Genomic DNA, 16,484 nt, shown 5'->3' with positions numbered 1-16,484 from the left:
TCTGATGTCTCATAACCCATAAAACTGTTATTCATGGCTTGTTGTGGTCTCTCCACCACTGCCAGGACCAACGTAAACAAGAGGGATAAATTTTAAACCCAGCCGCCACTACTGCATGGACGCCGCCATTTTGAAATATAGGGTCCAGTCCACTAATTCAAGCCCCATTGAAAACAGTGTAAAATCAGCACCGTTCAGGGCCCAATAGCATGCACGCCAACATCCCTGAGATTTCTGAAACACAAATGAAATTCTTGTCTGGTCACTTATCTTTCAATTTCTTTTCAATTTTTTGTGGGTTAACCAATTACATTTTTAATTATTCCCACAAAACAAAATCACCCCCCAAAAAGTGATTTTTCCGAAGTCTGATTGCAGCCATTTTTCAAGTGGCAACCCTCAACTTTCTCGGGCACTTAGGACCATTTTTCAACCGTAGTTTTCAGCCCTTCTGCCCTCATATGAAAGCTCAAAGACCCAGGGAGTTGATCCTGGTGACGATTTACACAATCTCACCATTTTGGGGGCCAAACAATCTCTTTTTTCAAAAGATACTGTGGGGGGGGGCACTTTTAATGCTAATGAGCTGGTCAGAAATTCTCACTTGAATTAGGGGTCTGCACCCCTACGGTCTTTTCCTACCTCCATGGTATAATCGCCCCTTCCATAAAAACGTACATCAGAAAAAATACCGAGAAACGTTTGTGCCAATTATCAGAGGCGAATCCAGGAATTTTTCCAGCGGAGCTAAGCCCTCAGATTTGTTATGTCTGATTGTTGCGGACGGGCAGACGCATAGGTAATTATATTGTTACTGATGCACAGCTAAATGTCTTTTTCATTCACTCTCTTTTGTTTGGCACCATGCTCTCTTAATGCAAAAGATTGAAGAACTCATGCACTCTTATTCTTAAAACACTCCAAAAGAGTGAGCCCCTCTCTGACAAAAGTAAAACCCCCGGAATAAGTGAAAACCACTCCAAAAGAATGAAATTTTACAATCTGCCAAGGAGCCATTGACAGGAGATCTCGCCCTTGGGCTTTATGGCTCCTCTGTGATTTTGGAGTGGTTTCCTTAGGCTTTGTTTTTGAGTGGTTTTCACTCTTTTGGAGTTGATTTATATGAAACTCATTCTTTTTGAGAGTGAAGTTTCACTATTTTGCGTCTAGAGGGTGAAGTATGAGCGGGGAACCCCCCATCCCAGTAACATAACGAGCACGTTCACATCTCAGTGCAGAGGTGCATTTTTTAATTGACTCAACATTTATTTTCGTTTTGCAATGTACATATCAAGTTACACACGAGGTCAATAAATGAAAAATTTATGACTACAAGAGTGAAAGTTAAATAAGATCATGAGACATTAGAATAAAAGGGGGCAAATACGGAGGCATATTCAGAAGACAGTCTTATACAGAAGAATGACATCTTTTATATACCTCGTTAACACGAACTTGGAAAAAAGTTTCATTCGTAAAAAACATTCGCATCAAATAAGTGGTCCAGGTGTCCTCTCACCCAACCAGATATCTTGGATATGCAATACGACACCATTAGCCATTTTTTAACAAAGGCATGTACATATTTTTTTCACGGGGACAGTTTGGGGTAGGTTGAAAGCAGAAGACAGGACGAATCAGATTTTTCGGGTCAATGAATAAGTGCCTCCGCTGAACATAAAACCGTGATTTGTCTGTCTAATGATATGGAAAAATTGAGTTGTCAGTCATTAAAAATCCTCTTATAACAACGGACAAATAAAATAGCTCGACATTTTTCCACTGCTGTTTGGCCCAAGAATGCCATTCATTCCTGGTGCAAATACAATGGGTCATGTATGCCGCTGTGGCAAAAAGGAGGGAGAGGGAGACAACTCCAGGATGCAGACGCCATAAAGTTTCGGGATAAGGCTTAATATCGAAACTGGGAACATACCAGGCAGAATCATTACATCTCCCCACGGCGGGATAGTAATTTGAAGAAATAAATCTTGGTTCATGCCAAGTTGTGGTAAAATTAGAATTTGCCGGATTATGGGAAAGGATCAATCCAAATCCAGTTCCGATGTCAGATTTTGATTGGAAGTGCACATCTTTAAAAATTGTAGCCCACACATTTTTTGTCCTAATTAATTTCTTGGTCATTAGTTACAAAGACGACTCAGCACATATTAGACGCAGTAAAAATCCTGTCCCAATCAAGAAAATCACTCCCCTCCTGCCTCGTGAAACAAATTTTAAAAAAATACCCTTCACCCTTTTTTTGTTTGTTTTAAAAATTGTCCTCGGGTGAGAAATTTCCAAGAATTAAGCTGTATGCATTATGAGAAGCGGTGTTATCCAGCCTTTGGTATCAGGTGGGGCAAATTCAAAAGTGACTGTGACTTTGGACTAATTCAACATGATTTCGGGAGAGTATCAAAAGCCTAATGTTCACAGTCCCGACATCCTTGATTTCATTTCGGGTTTTGGTGCTAATGTTTAATAACATATACATGTATCGCGATTACTGTCTTACCTAGCAAGTGTTCTTTGTAAAAGTAAAAAATAAAAACAATTTTAAAAAACACAGTTTGGGGGCAAGTTGCCCCCCATCACCGGATACGCCACTGGTTATGATTTATTCACTTTCATATATGTGAATAATTATCGTAGTCTAACTGACGACTTATATTTACCCACGCAGTTTGACAGTTTTCATTTCACAGGGACTCCTGCACTCAGGCCTTATGTAGATGTTTCACAAAGCCCAAACCTATGCGCGGATGGATGGAACAGAGGTGTGCACACAGGCGAAGGGTCAAGTTAACAGCGAGAACATCATAGACTTGGGACTCCATGTTCGTGTAACAATAGGAAATGGTTTATAACAAATAATGACAGCACAAGTATTTTGATGCAGATTAGATTTTGTTCAAAGTGTTAAAAAATGTGGCAACACTGAAATCTTATTATGGCAAACATATACTTATACGATTTTATATCAAGTATTTCCTCATTTCAAATTGAAACTGGATTTCTAAATATCTGATCATGAAAAACATGTCCGCATTTACAAAAACCAATTCTGTGATACAACGCATGTACAAATTTGTTGAGTTTTAACTGTAACAAATCATGATGTGAGGTTAATTCGACAACCTTGTAATACAACTACAATTAATAAACAATTTTTGTATCATGATGTAAAATTGAGGGAGGTCACATTCAACCCCCACACTGCTTAAAATTAGTAAGCATGTACATACTTTAATAATCCATTGTTTGTGAAGTTAAAATTCAAAATTCAAATTTGCATTATAAAGACACTGACGTTTTTGAATGACAATGTATATTACACAGTGCACATTATAACCTTTCCAAACTTCTGAATTTGTCAATTTGGTAGTAACTGGCATTAGCTTACAGTTATCTCAATGCCCCATGCATACATTATAATTTTTTTCTAAAACATCGCACTGATCCAAACCATCAGTTTTTATCAGAGCTACACTTCTAAAATGAGATCTGCTTACACAGGGTCACCAAAAACTCTATGTTACAGATTTGTCAAGCAAAACAACTTCAGATAATTTTCAAACATTTTCCACCTTTTATTATCACAGCTTTTTCAGTAAAAATAAGTTGCAAATAAAATCTCAATTGAGAAATTTGTGATTTCCTTCTTCTCTACATCAGAAGTGTTTTCTTAACTCCATCAACCTTTGCATACTTTTTGCTGACTGTTTTTCCATACTTTTTCTATATTACAATATATTTTTTAAGAGTTCAGTGAGGTTGGTTTTGCAAAGCAAGCAATGTAATGCACACTGAACTTGATCTTTGGGTTACAAAAGGAGGAACGTTCTATGACAACACTCCATGACTATGGTCAGTTGACGGTGCTACTGAAAATCACCTTAAAAATTGTTGAGCACAAAATGTGTGGCCTACTTGCTTACATTTTAAAAGGATCACCACTACCAGTCCTGGACTCTTTAAGTTATTAGGTAATTGAAACCCACTGTGCACAAGACATGTTAACCACTTCCTGCCGGGGAAATCGGAGATGTATGGTTTATATGCGTGGCCGGGGTCTCCGAACTCGGACAAAGGAAACAGGGCACTGTAACAAAAGACCGTACTCTGAACAAAACACCAGGCTGCTGGGCATTACAGACAGAAGCGCTCCACCACCACAGTGATGAGCCACACAGCACCCCAGCACGCTAATCTGGCCCCTATTGAAAAGAGGTCAGCAGTACACTGAGCCAGGTTCATGAACAAAAGACAGTTATATAACACCGCACAATCTGGGCTCTGTTTACAAGGCTGCAGGCCTGGCTGAAATACTCGGGCGTCAATGAAGGTCACCTGTCAACATTGAGTAGTGCCTAAAGATTACTTCGTGCTGCTATAAACGACTGTTAAATGAAATGATGAATATTAGGTTTTTGAAAACGGAAAAAATGATAGTCATGCCGGCCCAGCATCATCAATGTTGAAAAATGCCCCAGCACGAAGTGGTTAATCATGGACCTAATGGTTATACAACAGAATACAGGTAGGTTCATACGTAATGGGAAAGTGAATGCAAAAGCAACATTTTAAGATTCAAGCTGAGGATCTGCAGAAGTTGAGTCCCTTTCAACTGCTGTCAATTAGAACTCTGATGTTTATTATAAGTGTGACTGTGTGTAAAATTCCTCTTTGTGTCTGCTTCCCTGCAAAGTATCCAGCTGAAGACCCAACAACAGTGTCGAGGAGCTGTGACAACTGTGCAGGCGATTCACTGCTTGTCTTTTGCAATGGGTATCAGTTTCACTTAAGCTTGTGGATGCGCCGCAGCTGGATGTAACCCAAGATCAGAAGGATGATGATCATTGATCCCAGGGCAACCTCATTCTTCCAGAGACCCCAGTCTGTGTCATCAATGCCTTGCTGCCCAAGGTAAGCTTCCCCTGGCACACTGTGCACAGAGGGATTAAAACAAATTAGAACAAACCTACATGTGCTTCATCATGTTTCAGGAGAGGGCACATTTGACATCATCCCACAGAAACTCCACAAGTCAACCGTAACATGTAAAATTACAAACGTCAAACAAGAACAAGGTTGCATGCCCTTCTATCTGTAATTTCTGCATTTAATAGTGGAATGAAAACAAAGAATGAGCTTTTCTCACCAATTTATCTTAGTACCATTCACAAAACTGCAGAATTCCAATCCACGAAGTTCATTCACCGACAGGGCCTGAAGACATAAATACATGTACATGTACAATATTAGACTCCAGCTCTGTTCTCTGCTTCGAGTATTATGGTTAAAGTCTTCACAGTTCACATCTCAAATCTCTTTGGAACTTCAACAATCATCTCAAAAGCCAGAATCTTCATGTCACATTTGGAACTTAGTACATCCCTGATAATGTTCTAAAGTGACTTCTTTCACACAACTAGCGCACACTGGTTTGACAAACCTTATGAGGACATTATTTTTGTCTTGTTAAAAAAAAATTACAACCCTCATACTTACTAGCATGGTGAACACTCTTTAATCATGAACTCTTTATGATGATTTCTTGAAAAATTCTTGATAAATTGTTTTTAGCAGATGACCCTGAACTAAAATTTTTGGGCCTGTAAAAGTTTTCAAAACGTCTTGGCTAAATTCACTGGTCCATAGAACAATGTGTGCACACTCAGAACTGGTGTTTAAAAAGGACTATCTCAAAGTCTCCCATTACCGAGGGTGCTGTTGCTGTGATGCCATATTAGGGAAGATGCAGTACATTTTGTATTATTTTCTGTTCAATTGTCACCCCAAAATTTGCGCACTGAAAACATTTATGACAAAGGGTTGCTTGTGTTGTAACTACACAATAATTTATAAAAGAAAAGGAAATTTTGGATAGCAAAACATCAAAATTTCCAGCACTTTTTTGTTCACATTTTTTTGGACTACATGGAGGTTTTCTTTCTAAGAAAACTGCACAATTTGTCTAAAGAATACAGGAATTGCATTTGCATAAAAAAGGCACCATAATGCCTTTTGAAAGAAACGTTGGTTGAAACACAATCTCATACCCAGAGAACATGTATTTTGGGTCTTTTTCCACTTATTTGCCAGAGTAACCCCTGGATGGGAAACTTTCTTCCTGTATCCTGATTCAACAGAATAACAGTAAGTAATTACTTCATATTGTAGCGCCGGCAGGTCCGGCTGGTGGGGGTGCCAGCTCGGACCCCCATGGAGTTGGCTGGCTGCCCGCGCTGGTATGCGAACGCCCGCGGTTTTCCCGCCTCGCGCCTGCGCAGTCCCTACCGATGGGCGCCATGTTTAGAGCTTGTCGGAAGAGCACATTGTGGTGTACGCGACAGCAATAAAACAGAGATTTCGTGACCAAAACGGCGAGTTGCGGTACGTCATTCTATACCAGCGTCGAACCCTGTTCAGCGGGACATGCTACAATATTGTGTAGTTGGTGTCATTGATTTAAATATCCATTGCATTTTTTTAATTCCCATTGTGAATATTTACACCCTCCCTGACACTTAACAGCACTAATTTTCCATTTTATACCATCTGTATGACATGTGACAGTGTGAATTGGCTGGATAAGATTCTATTCTTTTGATCTTTTGAAATGTGTTCAGCTTCACAATGACACATATAATTAACCCTGTTTTTATATCAGACACCGAATTGTGAACAGTATTTCTAGGCACCAGACTATTCGTAATTGACATGTGGGCATACATTTATAAGTGCAAGTGATCCAGTACCAGAGTCGGAGAACAAGTGGTCACAGGGACACACTGCTTGGCACATGGGTACAAGGTTGCAAAAGTGTATTTTCGAGGCCTATAGAAAAACAATTTCATTTCTCAGACCCTTTGAACACAAATCCAGACATAATCAGCCAGACTTTAAGTTAAAACTGACTTTGTACATGTATGCAACTGGTGGGGCTAACAAAGCACACTTACATTAAGACTGTATCGGAATATACTCAAGTACTGAAGCCACTGCAGCCATTCTGGTAATGTTGTGACATTCAGTAGAAGTCCACTGAAGATCTGTCATCAAATAAAGTAAGTCAACTTATTAGGGCATGCCACTCCTTGGAGATAATTCATTTTATTTGTCTGCCCAGATGATTCAGTCTTTGTCAGTAACATCTCCAATTTGGGATCTTGCTATTCAACATGTTCAAGTTGTAATACATTAATCTATGGTGTTGATTCACAGTTTTTGATTTAAATAATTGTAACATGTTCTTAAAATAATAAATTACACTTGAAACTTTCTTCCTGTATCCTGATTCAACAGAATAACAGTAAGTAATTACTTCATATTGTAGCGCCGGCGGGTCCGGCTGGTGGGGGTGCCAGCTCGGACCCCCATGGAGTTGGCTGGCTGCCCGCGCTGGTATGCGAACGGCCCGCGGTTTTCCCGCCTCGCGCCTGCGCAGTCCCTACCGATGGGCGCCATGTTTAGAGCTTGTCGGAAGAGCACATTGTGGTGTACGCGACAGCAATAAAACAGAGATTTCGTGACCAAAACGGTGAGTTGCGGTATGTCATTCTATACCAGCGTCGAACCCTGTTCAGCGGGACATGCTACAATATTGTGTAGTTGGTGTCATTGATTTAAATATCCATTGCATTTTTTTAATTCCCATTGTGAATATTTACACCCCCCCTGACACTTAACAGCACTAATTTTCCATTTTATACCATCTGTATGACAATACAGATTATAAAATAATAAATTACACTTGAAACCCATTTACTGGCACACACTCCTAATAATTTGAAGGAAAACAACAATAAAATCTTACCATCATGAATATGTAACAGACAGCAACAAAAAGAGTGGCAACGGCCATAATTGACACACTGGAGCTGATGGCAAATGACAAGGCACAGGCAGTCACAGTTGTTAGGACCATGTTCACACAGAAAATGAAGAAAGCATCTAACTCTGCCTTAAGCCCTGTAGATGGGGAGATGGCAAAATCCATCATAATCACACCAGGGCTCAATTTCACAGCACTACTAACTTAGAGTTAGCACAAAACTATATTCTTGTTAATGCACTGTATTATGGCAGGGATATGTGAACAGTTACAAGCGCACAGTGATTTTTTTTTGGTTATGTCACTGATTGTACCGACTTTTTCCTCCTGGATTAAGCATGCTTTTGCTAAACATAATGCTTAACAGTTTTGTTATTAGACGGAGACCCTGTTAGCTAGGCCTGTGCCGGGTACCCGGGTACCCGCCCGTCGATTTCAAAACCCGGTTCCATTTTTCCGGGCCGGGTACCCGTAAAAAAGTAAATAAATTAGGAACAAACATTCATGCATAAAATGTCTGTGAAATTTCTTACTGAAGGACAGACTTAATGGAAAACCACCGTGCCGATGAAAACCCGGTCCCGCGGTCATACATGAAACTTGAGTTCGGAGATTGACAGCTAATTTTTTACCCACTCCGCCAATTGCACCGCAAGTCGTTTTCCTAGTTCCGGAATTTCCTAGTTCACAAGAGCGAAAAAAACACTAAAATTCACAGGCGATAGGTCACTCGCTACGTGTGATTTTAAATATTTCTTTAAATTGAATAGTCATATAAACCTTTGCATCTAATGTCCGCTTAATCAAAATTACTTTTTTAGAGTTTTCGTTTTTGTTAATTTAGCGAAAACGGCAAGCTTTTCCCCCACTCTCGGATCGCCCAGCGTTACCACGCAAAGTCGTTGCGAACTCAACTACACGGGCGCAGCAGAAATGTATGTGACGTAATGGGTTCGTCAACTGTGCGGCGCGGGGAGGATAACGTTGATAGCTCACTGTACAGTTTAAAAGTCGAGTCAAACCGTACGCAATTTCTACCTTTTTTAATTCATTAGAATTCTTATTTTTCATCTAATTTTCTCAAAATTAAAAGATTCTCTATTAGAAAAGCAACTTTTTAAAATGGTTTTGGCTGAAAATGGATTTTTCGTGTGGTTACTTTTTATTTGTGAAGACGTTTTTGTCTCGATTCTAAACCGATCCAGAACTAGGAAAGGTGTCATCATCACTTTCGTCGATTGATCCTGTGAATCCAAATATAAAAGCTTAGATTTTGAAGAAAAAAAATTGAAGTACATCCAAAACACAAAGTTGACTTCTGACCATATTTCACTCGAATTTGAGGATTTTTTAGCTGCAGTCTTACTGAATAATTTTCGCGATCTGGAACTAGGAAAATGACTGTACCAAACCTATATGAACAAGAGACCGAAGGAGTTTTGTCTTATGAGGGGGGAGCGCTGTTGATGTACACTTGCATGACTGTATATGTAACTATCAAACCCTGTCGGCCTAAATGACTTTTGTGCAGAATAAGTAGTGCTTACTGTTTGAATTAAGAGTATTTTTGTCAAATAAAACAATATGAATGAAAAGTACTTTATGTCGGGATTGACGACGAAGCGAGAGCGGATTGTGTAATATTCCTGCGGTACTGGGACTCCACACGGCGTGCGGTAAGTAGCGATCACACACAAATTGTGCGGTTGATCGGCCTCTTTTATAATCAAAGCACTAAATGTGCGCTACAAACCCAAAGAGTCAGAGAACCAGTTTAGTTAAGTTTTATACCAAGAAATATTCCGTTTCAAAATTATTTTCAAATTAAAGCAACTTGAATTTCCTCAGTGATTCAGCGGAACTGTGGATGAGGAATTGACCAAAAAACAGGAATGATTTTTTTCTGTATGTACTAAAGCATTTCAAATCCAAGTATTTTTTCATTCGAAAAAAAAAGGAAATGTTGACAGGTGCAAGTCATAATACAGTCGGCCAATCAAATATCACTTGTCGAAGTACTTATGCATTAAAATCTCGACAATTTGAACCTCAGGGGAATGGAGTTATCCTGAAAAAGTATTTATAAAACTAAACCACTTCATCGTGGTACGTACCTTCGTGTGGCAAAACTTTCGTATCGCTTAGTCATTTAACAACGTGGAGCGCAGCTATTTTTTTCACTTGGGCTTCCTTATGTGTGGTCACATGACCTTTCTTTTTACGGTCAAATGGCTGCTGCAGTGTCAGCGATTGGACTGCCTGAAGGGGACTACAATTGGGCCCGCGTTGCAATCAGGTTAGTTTCAGCGTCTTGAAAGCCAGGATTACACAGTTGCAGCTACGTTGATTTATGCAACGTGCTGGTCCTCGTCAGAAAAGAAATGAACTTGCGATGACTCCTGACCCTATTTAGACTTCCGATACTTTCAACGCCGTTTGAAGCATTTTGGTGGCGGTTTTTTTAATCAGAAACTTCAAAATAAGTGGATGTAATGGTGTGGGCATTGTTCGAGTTACGGTGGTATTTTTGTACATAAAACTTTGAGCCTTTTAACCCGTGACGTACATAGCGCTGATCTGGTCCGCACGTGACACGACCAGCGCTCACCATTCGTGCACGCCACATGCGTTCCGCGTGTCCGTGGTCATGCAGCATCCGGGACATTTCCTTTGAGCGTTTGCAGGTGCGTATATCATGTGCGTGGTTTGCAGCTCTGTTCTTTTTTCTGACGTTTCCCGTGAAGATTTGTTTTTCTGTTTCATACACCCACACAAAATTTGAAAACTGAAGGTAACAATTTCGTTTGATAAAAAGGTAGGAAAGATTATCTCTGACGTTTAGAACAATGTTCTGCTTGCTTCCTAGGTACCAAAAAGAACCGTGTTTCGGGCACATGATCCACCGGGTTGCGCGCAATGCCATTATCAGGCGATCTCTTTTCCGGGTCCCCGGGTACCCGATGTTAACAAAAAACGGGTACCCGGTTCTAAAAATACCCGCAAATGCACACCCCTACTGTTAGCAAAAAATCGGTTGTTATGAAATGCTATGAAATTGGGCCTCTCAAAACCAATGTTGAGTTTAATTATTGATGCTGTTGTTAAGTCCTTCACAAGTTGTTTTGCTTATTTTTAGAAGAAGTGTTACCACTTATACACGAACACTTAACCACATCGCGCTGCGGGCATTTATGAATAGTGATACTGCTTGGACAGGATCTTTTTCATTTTTTCTGTTCTCAAAATTCTTTAAAAATTCCTGGGTTGGTTTATACCCACACGAAGGACTGTCTGGTTCTACTCTAATGTGACAGACAACATCTATTGACATTGGAGTATTTCAGCCAGGCCTGCCGCCTTGTAAAAAGAGCCCAGACTGTGCAGTGATACATAATTTTCTTTTGTTCAGGAAACTGGCACAGTGTGCTACTGATCAACCTCTTTTCAATTGGGGCCAGATTAGCATGCAGCGTTACTATGTGGCTCATCGATGCGATGGTGGAGCAATTTTGTCCCCGGTGGTAATCCGCTCGCTCTAAATGCCCCAAACAGTGGTATGCTGTTTCAAAAAAATGCTGAATTTTCTCCACTTCTGACAGTGAAAAAATGTCGGTACAGCAAACTCCGACTAAGCCAGCGTTCTCGGAACTCAAGAATTATGACGACTTACACAAATGCCAACTTGTGTTGTACGTGTAAGTCATCATTTTGCCAACTTACACGTACACATGTATTGCCTACAGTATGTACATTATAATTCCTTGCACTAATTCAATGGCTTTGATTTACCCTGGTCTACCCTGGCTCCATGGTCGATCCCAGCAAATTTGTTCTTTGTCCTAACGGGCTGCAAATTTGATATTTAATTATGTGCCCCTAATGACGAAGCAAAGATGGCAAGCCACTTGCATATCACATTACGATTCTACAGTGCAGTACGTACATGTATGTGATACAGTTACTGTATACAGAAAACACACTCTCAATCACACTCATGCATTGGTTAAGTTCACTCAATATAGTCTGGATACCAGACCCAATGATTCTGACTACCCAACGAATCATTATCAAGGGTTGTCTGGGAATATTTGGGCAGGGAAACAGATTACATTTAATAAAGCGACCCTCAAAATGGACAGAGCTCATGCATGTAGCACTAGAGGGGTTACTGGTATTGATGTATTCATGCTGGCCGCGCACGCATGGGACTCGCCCTTGACACTCTTTGGCAACCATGGTGAAGGAAACCAATACCAAAGCACCATTTTTTTCTAATGCCGACTTAAACAAAGCAAACGTGCCGACTTATACAAAATGACGACTTATAAATGCCGACTTAGAAATGAAATTTTCAATGGAAATGCATCACAGGCGATCAAGACTTTGTCAAATGGCTGACTTGGACGATATAACGAGTTACGCAATGGCGACTTAGTCGGAGTTCACTGTAATTCCCAGCAGCCTGGTCTTTTGTTACGAGTATGGTTTTGTTACAAGGCCGAGTTCCCTTAGTTTGATTTTGGAGACCCCGGCTATACATATAAAGAATATGTGCCCGAAACCGGGCTCCCCGGCGGCAGGTGGTTAACTTTAACCCAGGAATGTTTACAATATACAATTCATGTGACTTCTTATTGAGACTTGGGGAGTCAGGTTGATATAGTCGTTCTTTCCTTCCCTTCCATCTATGCGGTCCAGGTTTGAATCCCGGCTCGGTCTACATGTGGATTGGATTTTCACTCCCCACCTGATTCTACGGGTTTTACCCAGAATACTCCTCTGGGGTGTCTTCCCACCTCTAAAACTGTAACTGCTTCTCATTGTATCCTCTCGACACATTTCTTCAGGCTTAAAAGCTACCAGTACAGTGTGCCTAGGGAGCTTTTGAAGAATCCTTGGTGTCATTATCAGAAATAAATAATACTAATAATAACTGCAGGTGAGAACTTCGGGAAAATTTTTGACAACCTGTAAAGCACTCAACTGTGAAGTTTGATTTTTGTCAACATGAACCATATACAGTAAACCATATACAGTATAAGAGAAAACATGATGTCAGTGAATTTTCAACCTAATGGCAATTTGGTTTGATATGTTGCATGTGCTTCACCCTAACATGGCTAAATTATCCCACTTCAATGTGATTTACAAGTTATCACCAGGCCTTCATTTTCAAAGATGGGGCCAGACCACAGAAGGGCCATACAGTAGCTTTCTTTTACTCTTTAGCATATGGCCTTGATGTTTATGCCAAATGAAATGTTGCACAATACTTTCAATCAATTCCTGGTTGTAATGACACTTCCAGAAATAATGAGTGTGTCTTTAACACTCGGACTATTTCTTGTGGTCCATATGTCACAATGCAATGGGACAGGTGTAAGGTGGGCACATTTCAGGTTCCTATAAAATGCTGTTTGCACCACCGATTAACAGATCAATCAACCTTTTTTAGCCTCCATCCTAGATTTCATTACATACTTTCAGCTCCAGTGTAACTGATATTCTAAGTTAAATGTGAGCTTGCAATTAAAGACACATTACACCCAAATTAAGTGGCTAGTGGGCCTAGTAGACATGCATCTAACTCAACATATACCTGTATTGCTGTCACTTACCAATCATCCAGTATGTGATTGCACAGAATATGCATGTTGGAATGATTCTCATTGGGAGAAGATCACAGAAGACTTTGGCAAAGAAGTAAGCAGAACACCTGTAGAATCCACTGGCAGACTCGTGACTAGAACAAACAAAACCAGTTAACAGTTTCAATGAGAAGGGGATGGGACATTCAAAAAGATACAGGGGAAAGGGAGGGAGCAGAACTTACTCAGGCCACTATTCATGATAAAAGATTATCCCTATGTGAATTGAAGTCTGGAGAATACTCTTTTGACTTTCATATTTGCTACACACCTTATTGATTTATTAATTTTAATTATAAATGTTTTTATAGGCCAAACCTAGTGTAAGGAACAAGTTTGTGTTTGTATATGTCCAGGGGATGGCAAGCCCCTCTTACTATTATCATGTTAATTACCATGAATTACATGGACAGAGAGTACAGATCTGATTGGTTAACCACTACCAGCTGGGGACTCCGGGATCAGAGCCGTATGGTTTATATGTGTGGCCGGGGTCTCCGAACTCGGACAAAGGAAACAGGGCCCTGTAACAAAAGACCGTACTCCGAACAAAAGACCAGGCTGCTGGGCATGACCGGCATTTTTCACTCTCAAAAGTGGTGATAATCCAGTGTTATTTTGAAACCGTATACCAGGGTTTGGGGTATTTAGAGCAAGCGGATTACCACCGGGGACAAAAGCTCTCCACCACCGCAGCGATGAGCCACACAGCACCGCTGCATGCTAATCTGGCCCCTATTGAAAAGAGGTCAGCAGTGCACTGAGCCAGGTTCGTGAACAAAAGACAGCTGTATAACACCGCACAATCTGGGCTCTGTTTACAAGGCTGCAGGCCTGGCTGAAATATTTGGGCGTCAATGAAGGTCACCTGTCAACTAAGAGTAGTGCCTGAAGATTACTCCGTGCGGCTATAAACGACTATTAAATGGAATGATGAATTGTTGAAGGATTTTGAAAACGGAAAAACTGATAGTCATGCCGGCCCAGCATCCTCAACGTTGAAAAATGCCCCGGTCCGAAGTGGTTAAATCATTTCAGATTAATGACAGAATATCTTTTTTTTTTCAAAGTTACTAAATAGGGTGTGGAAAACAATACATGTACATGTGTACATCCAAATTGGTCATGGGACTTTCAAGGGTTTTACTGTCATGAACTGAGAAGAAAAGAATTGAGTCTGTTCGGTTTCCTGCAAGTAGAAAGCTATGAGAGGCCGATTCTTACCCAGCTACAGGCACTGAGTATTATGTACGTTGTGATTCTTTCAACAGCACCAAAACCAAGGTTGAGCAACTGAGAGCCTGTTTGACGTTGTCAATCTTGAGAGATTGGCCCAGGAACCAAGATTGTCAGAGACCTGGTTCCTCCATGAGAGACAAGTAAAGGGGAGTTGGACAGGCTAAATCTGTCAGCAAACTCACATGTGAGTTACTACCCCTCTGGTAAGAATGCTGTGGACTCGTGAGAAACATCATCTCTGCCATAGAAGACAGGCTGCACGGTGGACCTTAACACCGACAGTTTCTTTGAATTATACCCACTAAACACTAGTACTGACAACCTTTATTGCTAACAATTGAGTGAATAAGTCAAACCCAAGGTTTTGAACAAATCACTGGGAGAACAAACATTTGAAAATGGTGTTTATTTCTGCCTGTTAAGAATGATCTGTGAAAATGTAAATAAAATGTATCTCACTTTGTAAATACAGCTATTATGCATATTAATGTAAATAAATGTATTTAACTTTGTATGTACTAAAGGAAAGTTGTGTAATTGGAAACCTATTTTGTTGCACTGTATACCAGACTAATGAAGGTCTAATTTCTTGGAAAGGGAAAACTTTGGAATGTGAGAAAGATATACACCTTCATTTTACTTGCATGCAAATATAATGTGCCCTCGTCTTACAAAAGCATGCTACTTTTTAAGTTTTTGTGCTGTTTGTTCTGTTTTTGTTCCTATTTTAGTCATTTTTTGGCTGTTGAAAAAGTATGCTTTGCACCACTGAATTATGGGGGGTGATCAAATGGCCCATCCCATAATCCAAATGTGAGTGGGGTTTCAGAAACCCTTCACCTAGGAGTTGTATCAAATACCAGTGTATGCTGTTTAACAGTGTGTGCCAGTAACTAATGGTGCTTAAGTGCACTGTAAGGGATGACTTTTTAACTGCATCATATTATGCAATGATTGAACTTTGCTATCTAAACTTACATAAAGATAACCCTCTCTTTGATGAAAAGCTCCACGGCACTGAGGTTGCTGAAGACCATGTTCATGATGAGAAAGAAGAAAGCACCAACTCTGACAGAAAAACAAACAACAAAACACAACTTTGATATCTTTCTACGACTGTTTAATGTTTGAAACCAAAAATGGAAAAGATCAAACAGGCATGCTATTATGAGGCTGTATTCACATCTTGTGTCTACATGTAGAACAAGGCTCAAGCCTAAGTTAACAGTTGTAAACACATGAGCAAATGCTAACAGAAGAAAAAGCTGTAGCTATGGTTGTCTGCTCCAGACACAGTCTTGTTGTGACTAGTGTTGAATTTCCTACTTGGAAAAAACTTGTGGACTGTGAGTTAAGCCTGTTCTTTCTTTCTCCTCCAAAATTTGTTGTTTGGTGTCCAAATTGTTAGAGCAACTGCAATTTCAGAATTTCTTTCTGAATGCATACCTGTTCTGAAGACCTGAGGTGGAGAGATCAAGCTGGAAGTACAAACCCCCAACCACAAGGCCAAATATAATCATGAAGATGAACTGTAAGAGGTTGGTTAACAGAGATAAAGAAGTACAACAATAAAATAATGCAAACTCAATAATGAAACACCACACTGATTTGTTATTATGAGCACCAAGTACTGTATGCACTAGACAAGTCTTTGGATCTCAGGCGTGAACTGAATAGCGCCCACAAGGATAATTCCGCAAAGTTTTTACAGACAAATAATTAGTTTCTGTTCACTTTTTTTTCTAAGGCATTTCTGC

At 40.1% G+C, this 16,484-nt stretch overlaps 1 protein-coding gene and 1 long non-coding RNA gene across 6 annotated transcripts in view; one reads left to right on the top strand and one right to left on the bottom strand.

Annotated features, from left to right (window-relative positions):
* The first annotated feature begins 621 nt into the window (after positions 1-621).
* LOC110988149 (uncharacterized) lies at positions 622-16,323 on the top strand. The gene is made up of 3 exons (XR_015423340.1): positions 622-799; positions 2,695-4,929; positions 14,760-16,323. It is a non-coding gene; the product is annotated as an uncharacterized LOC110988149 (long non-coding RNA).
* LOC110988145 (broad substrate specificity ATP-binding cassette transporter ABCG2-like) overlaps positions 2,842-16,484 on the bottom strand; it is an 81,787-nt gene continuing 68,144 nt past the window's right edge. For all 5 annotated transcript variants that reach the window (XM_087129697.1, XM_087129698.1, XM_087129696.1 and 2 more), the window contains exons 11-17: positions 16,174-16,256; positions 15,706-15,795; positions 13,459-13,583; positions 7,823-7,977; positions 6,969-7,058; positions 5,165-5,232; positions 2,842-4,948 (exon numbers count right to left, since the gene is read on the bottom strand). In XM_087129697.1, the coding sequence (XP_086985823.1) occupies positions 4,801-4,948; positions 5,165-5,232; positions 6,969-7,058; positions 7,823-7,977; positions 13,459-13,583; positions 15,706-15,795; positions 16,174-16,256 (759 nt within the window). In that variant the 3' untranslated portion in view covers positions 2,842-4,800. The remainder of the gene's footprint in view (positions 4,949-5,164; positions 5,233-6,968; positions 7,059-7,822; positions 7,978-13,458; positions 13,584-15,705; positions 15,796-16,173; positions 16,257-16,484) is intronic.

The sequence above is a fragment of the Acanthaster planci genome, linkage group LG19, assembly GCF_054643075.1.
Source record: "Acanthaster planci isolate LZ-2023a linkage group LG19, COTS_SCS, whole genome shotgun sequence".
In the NCBI taxonomy this organism is placed as follows: domain Eukaryota; kingdom Metazoa; phylum Echinodermata; class Asteroidea; order Valvatida; family Acanthasteridae; genus Acanthaster; species Acanthaster planci.
Note: the sequence above shows the minus strand (reverse complement) of the source record. Positions and strands in the feature narration are given on the sequence as shown.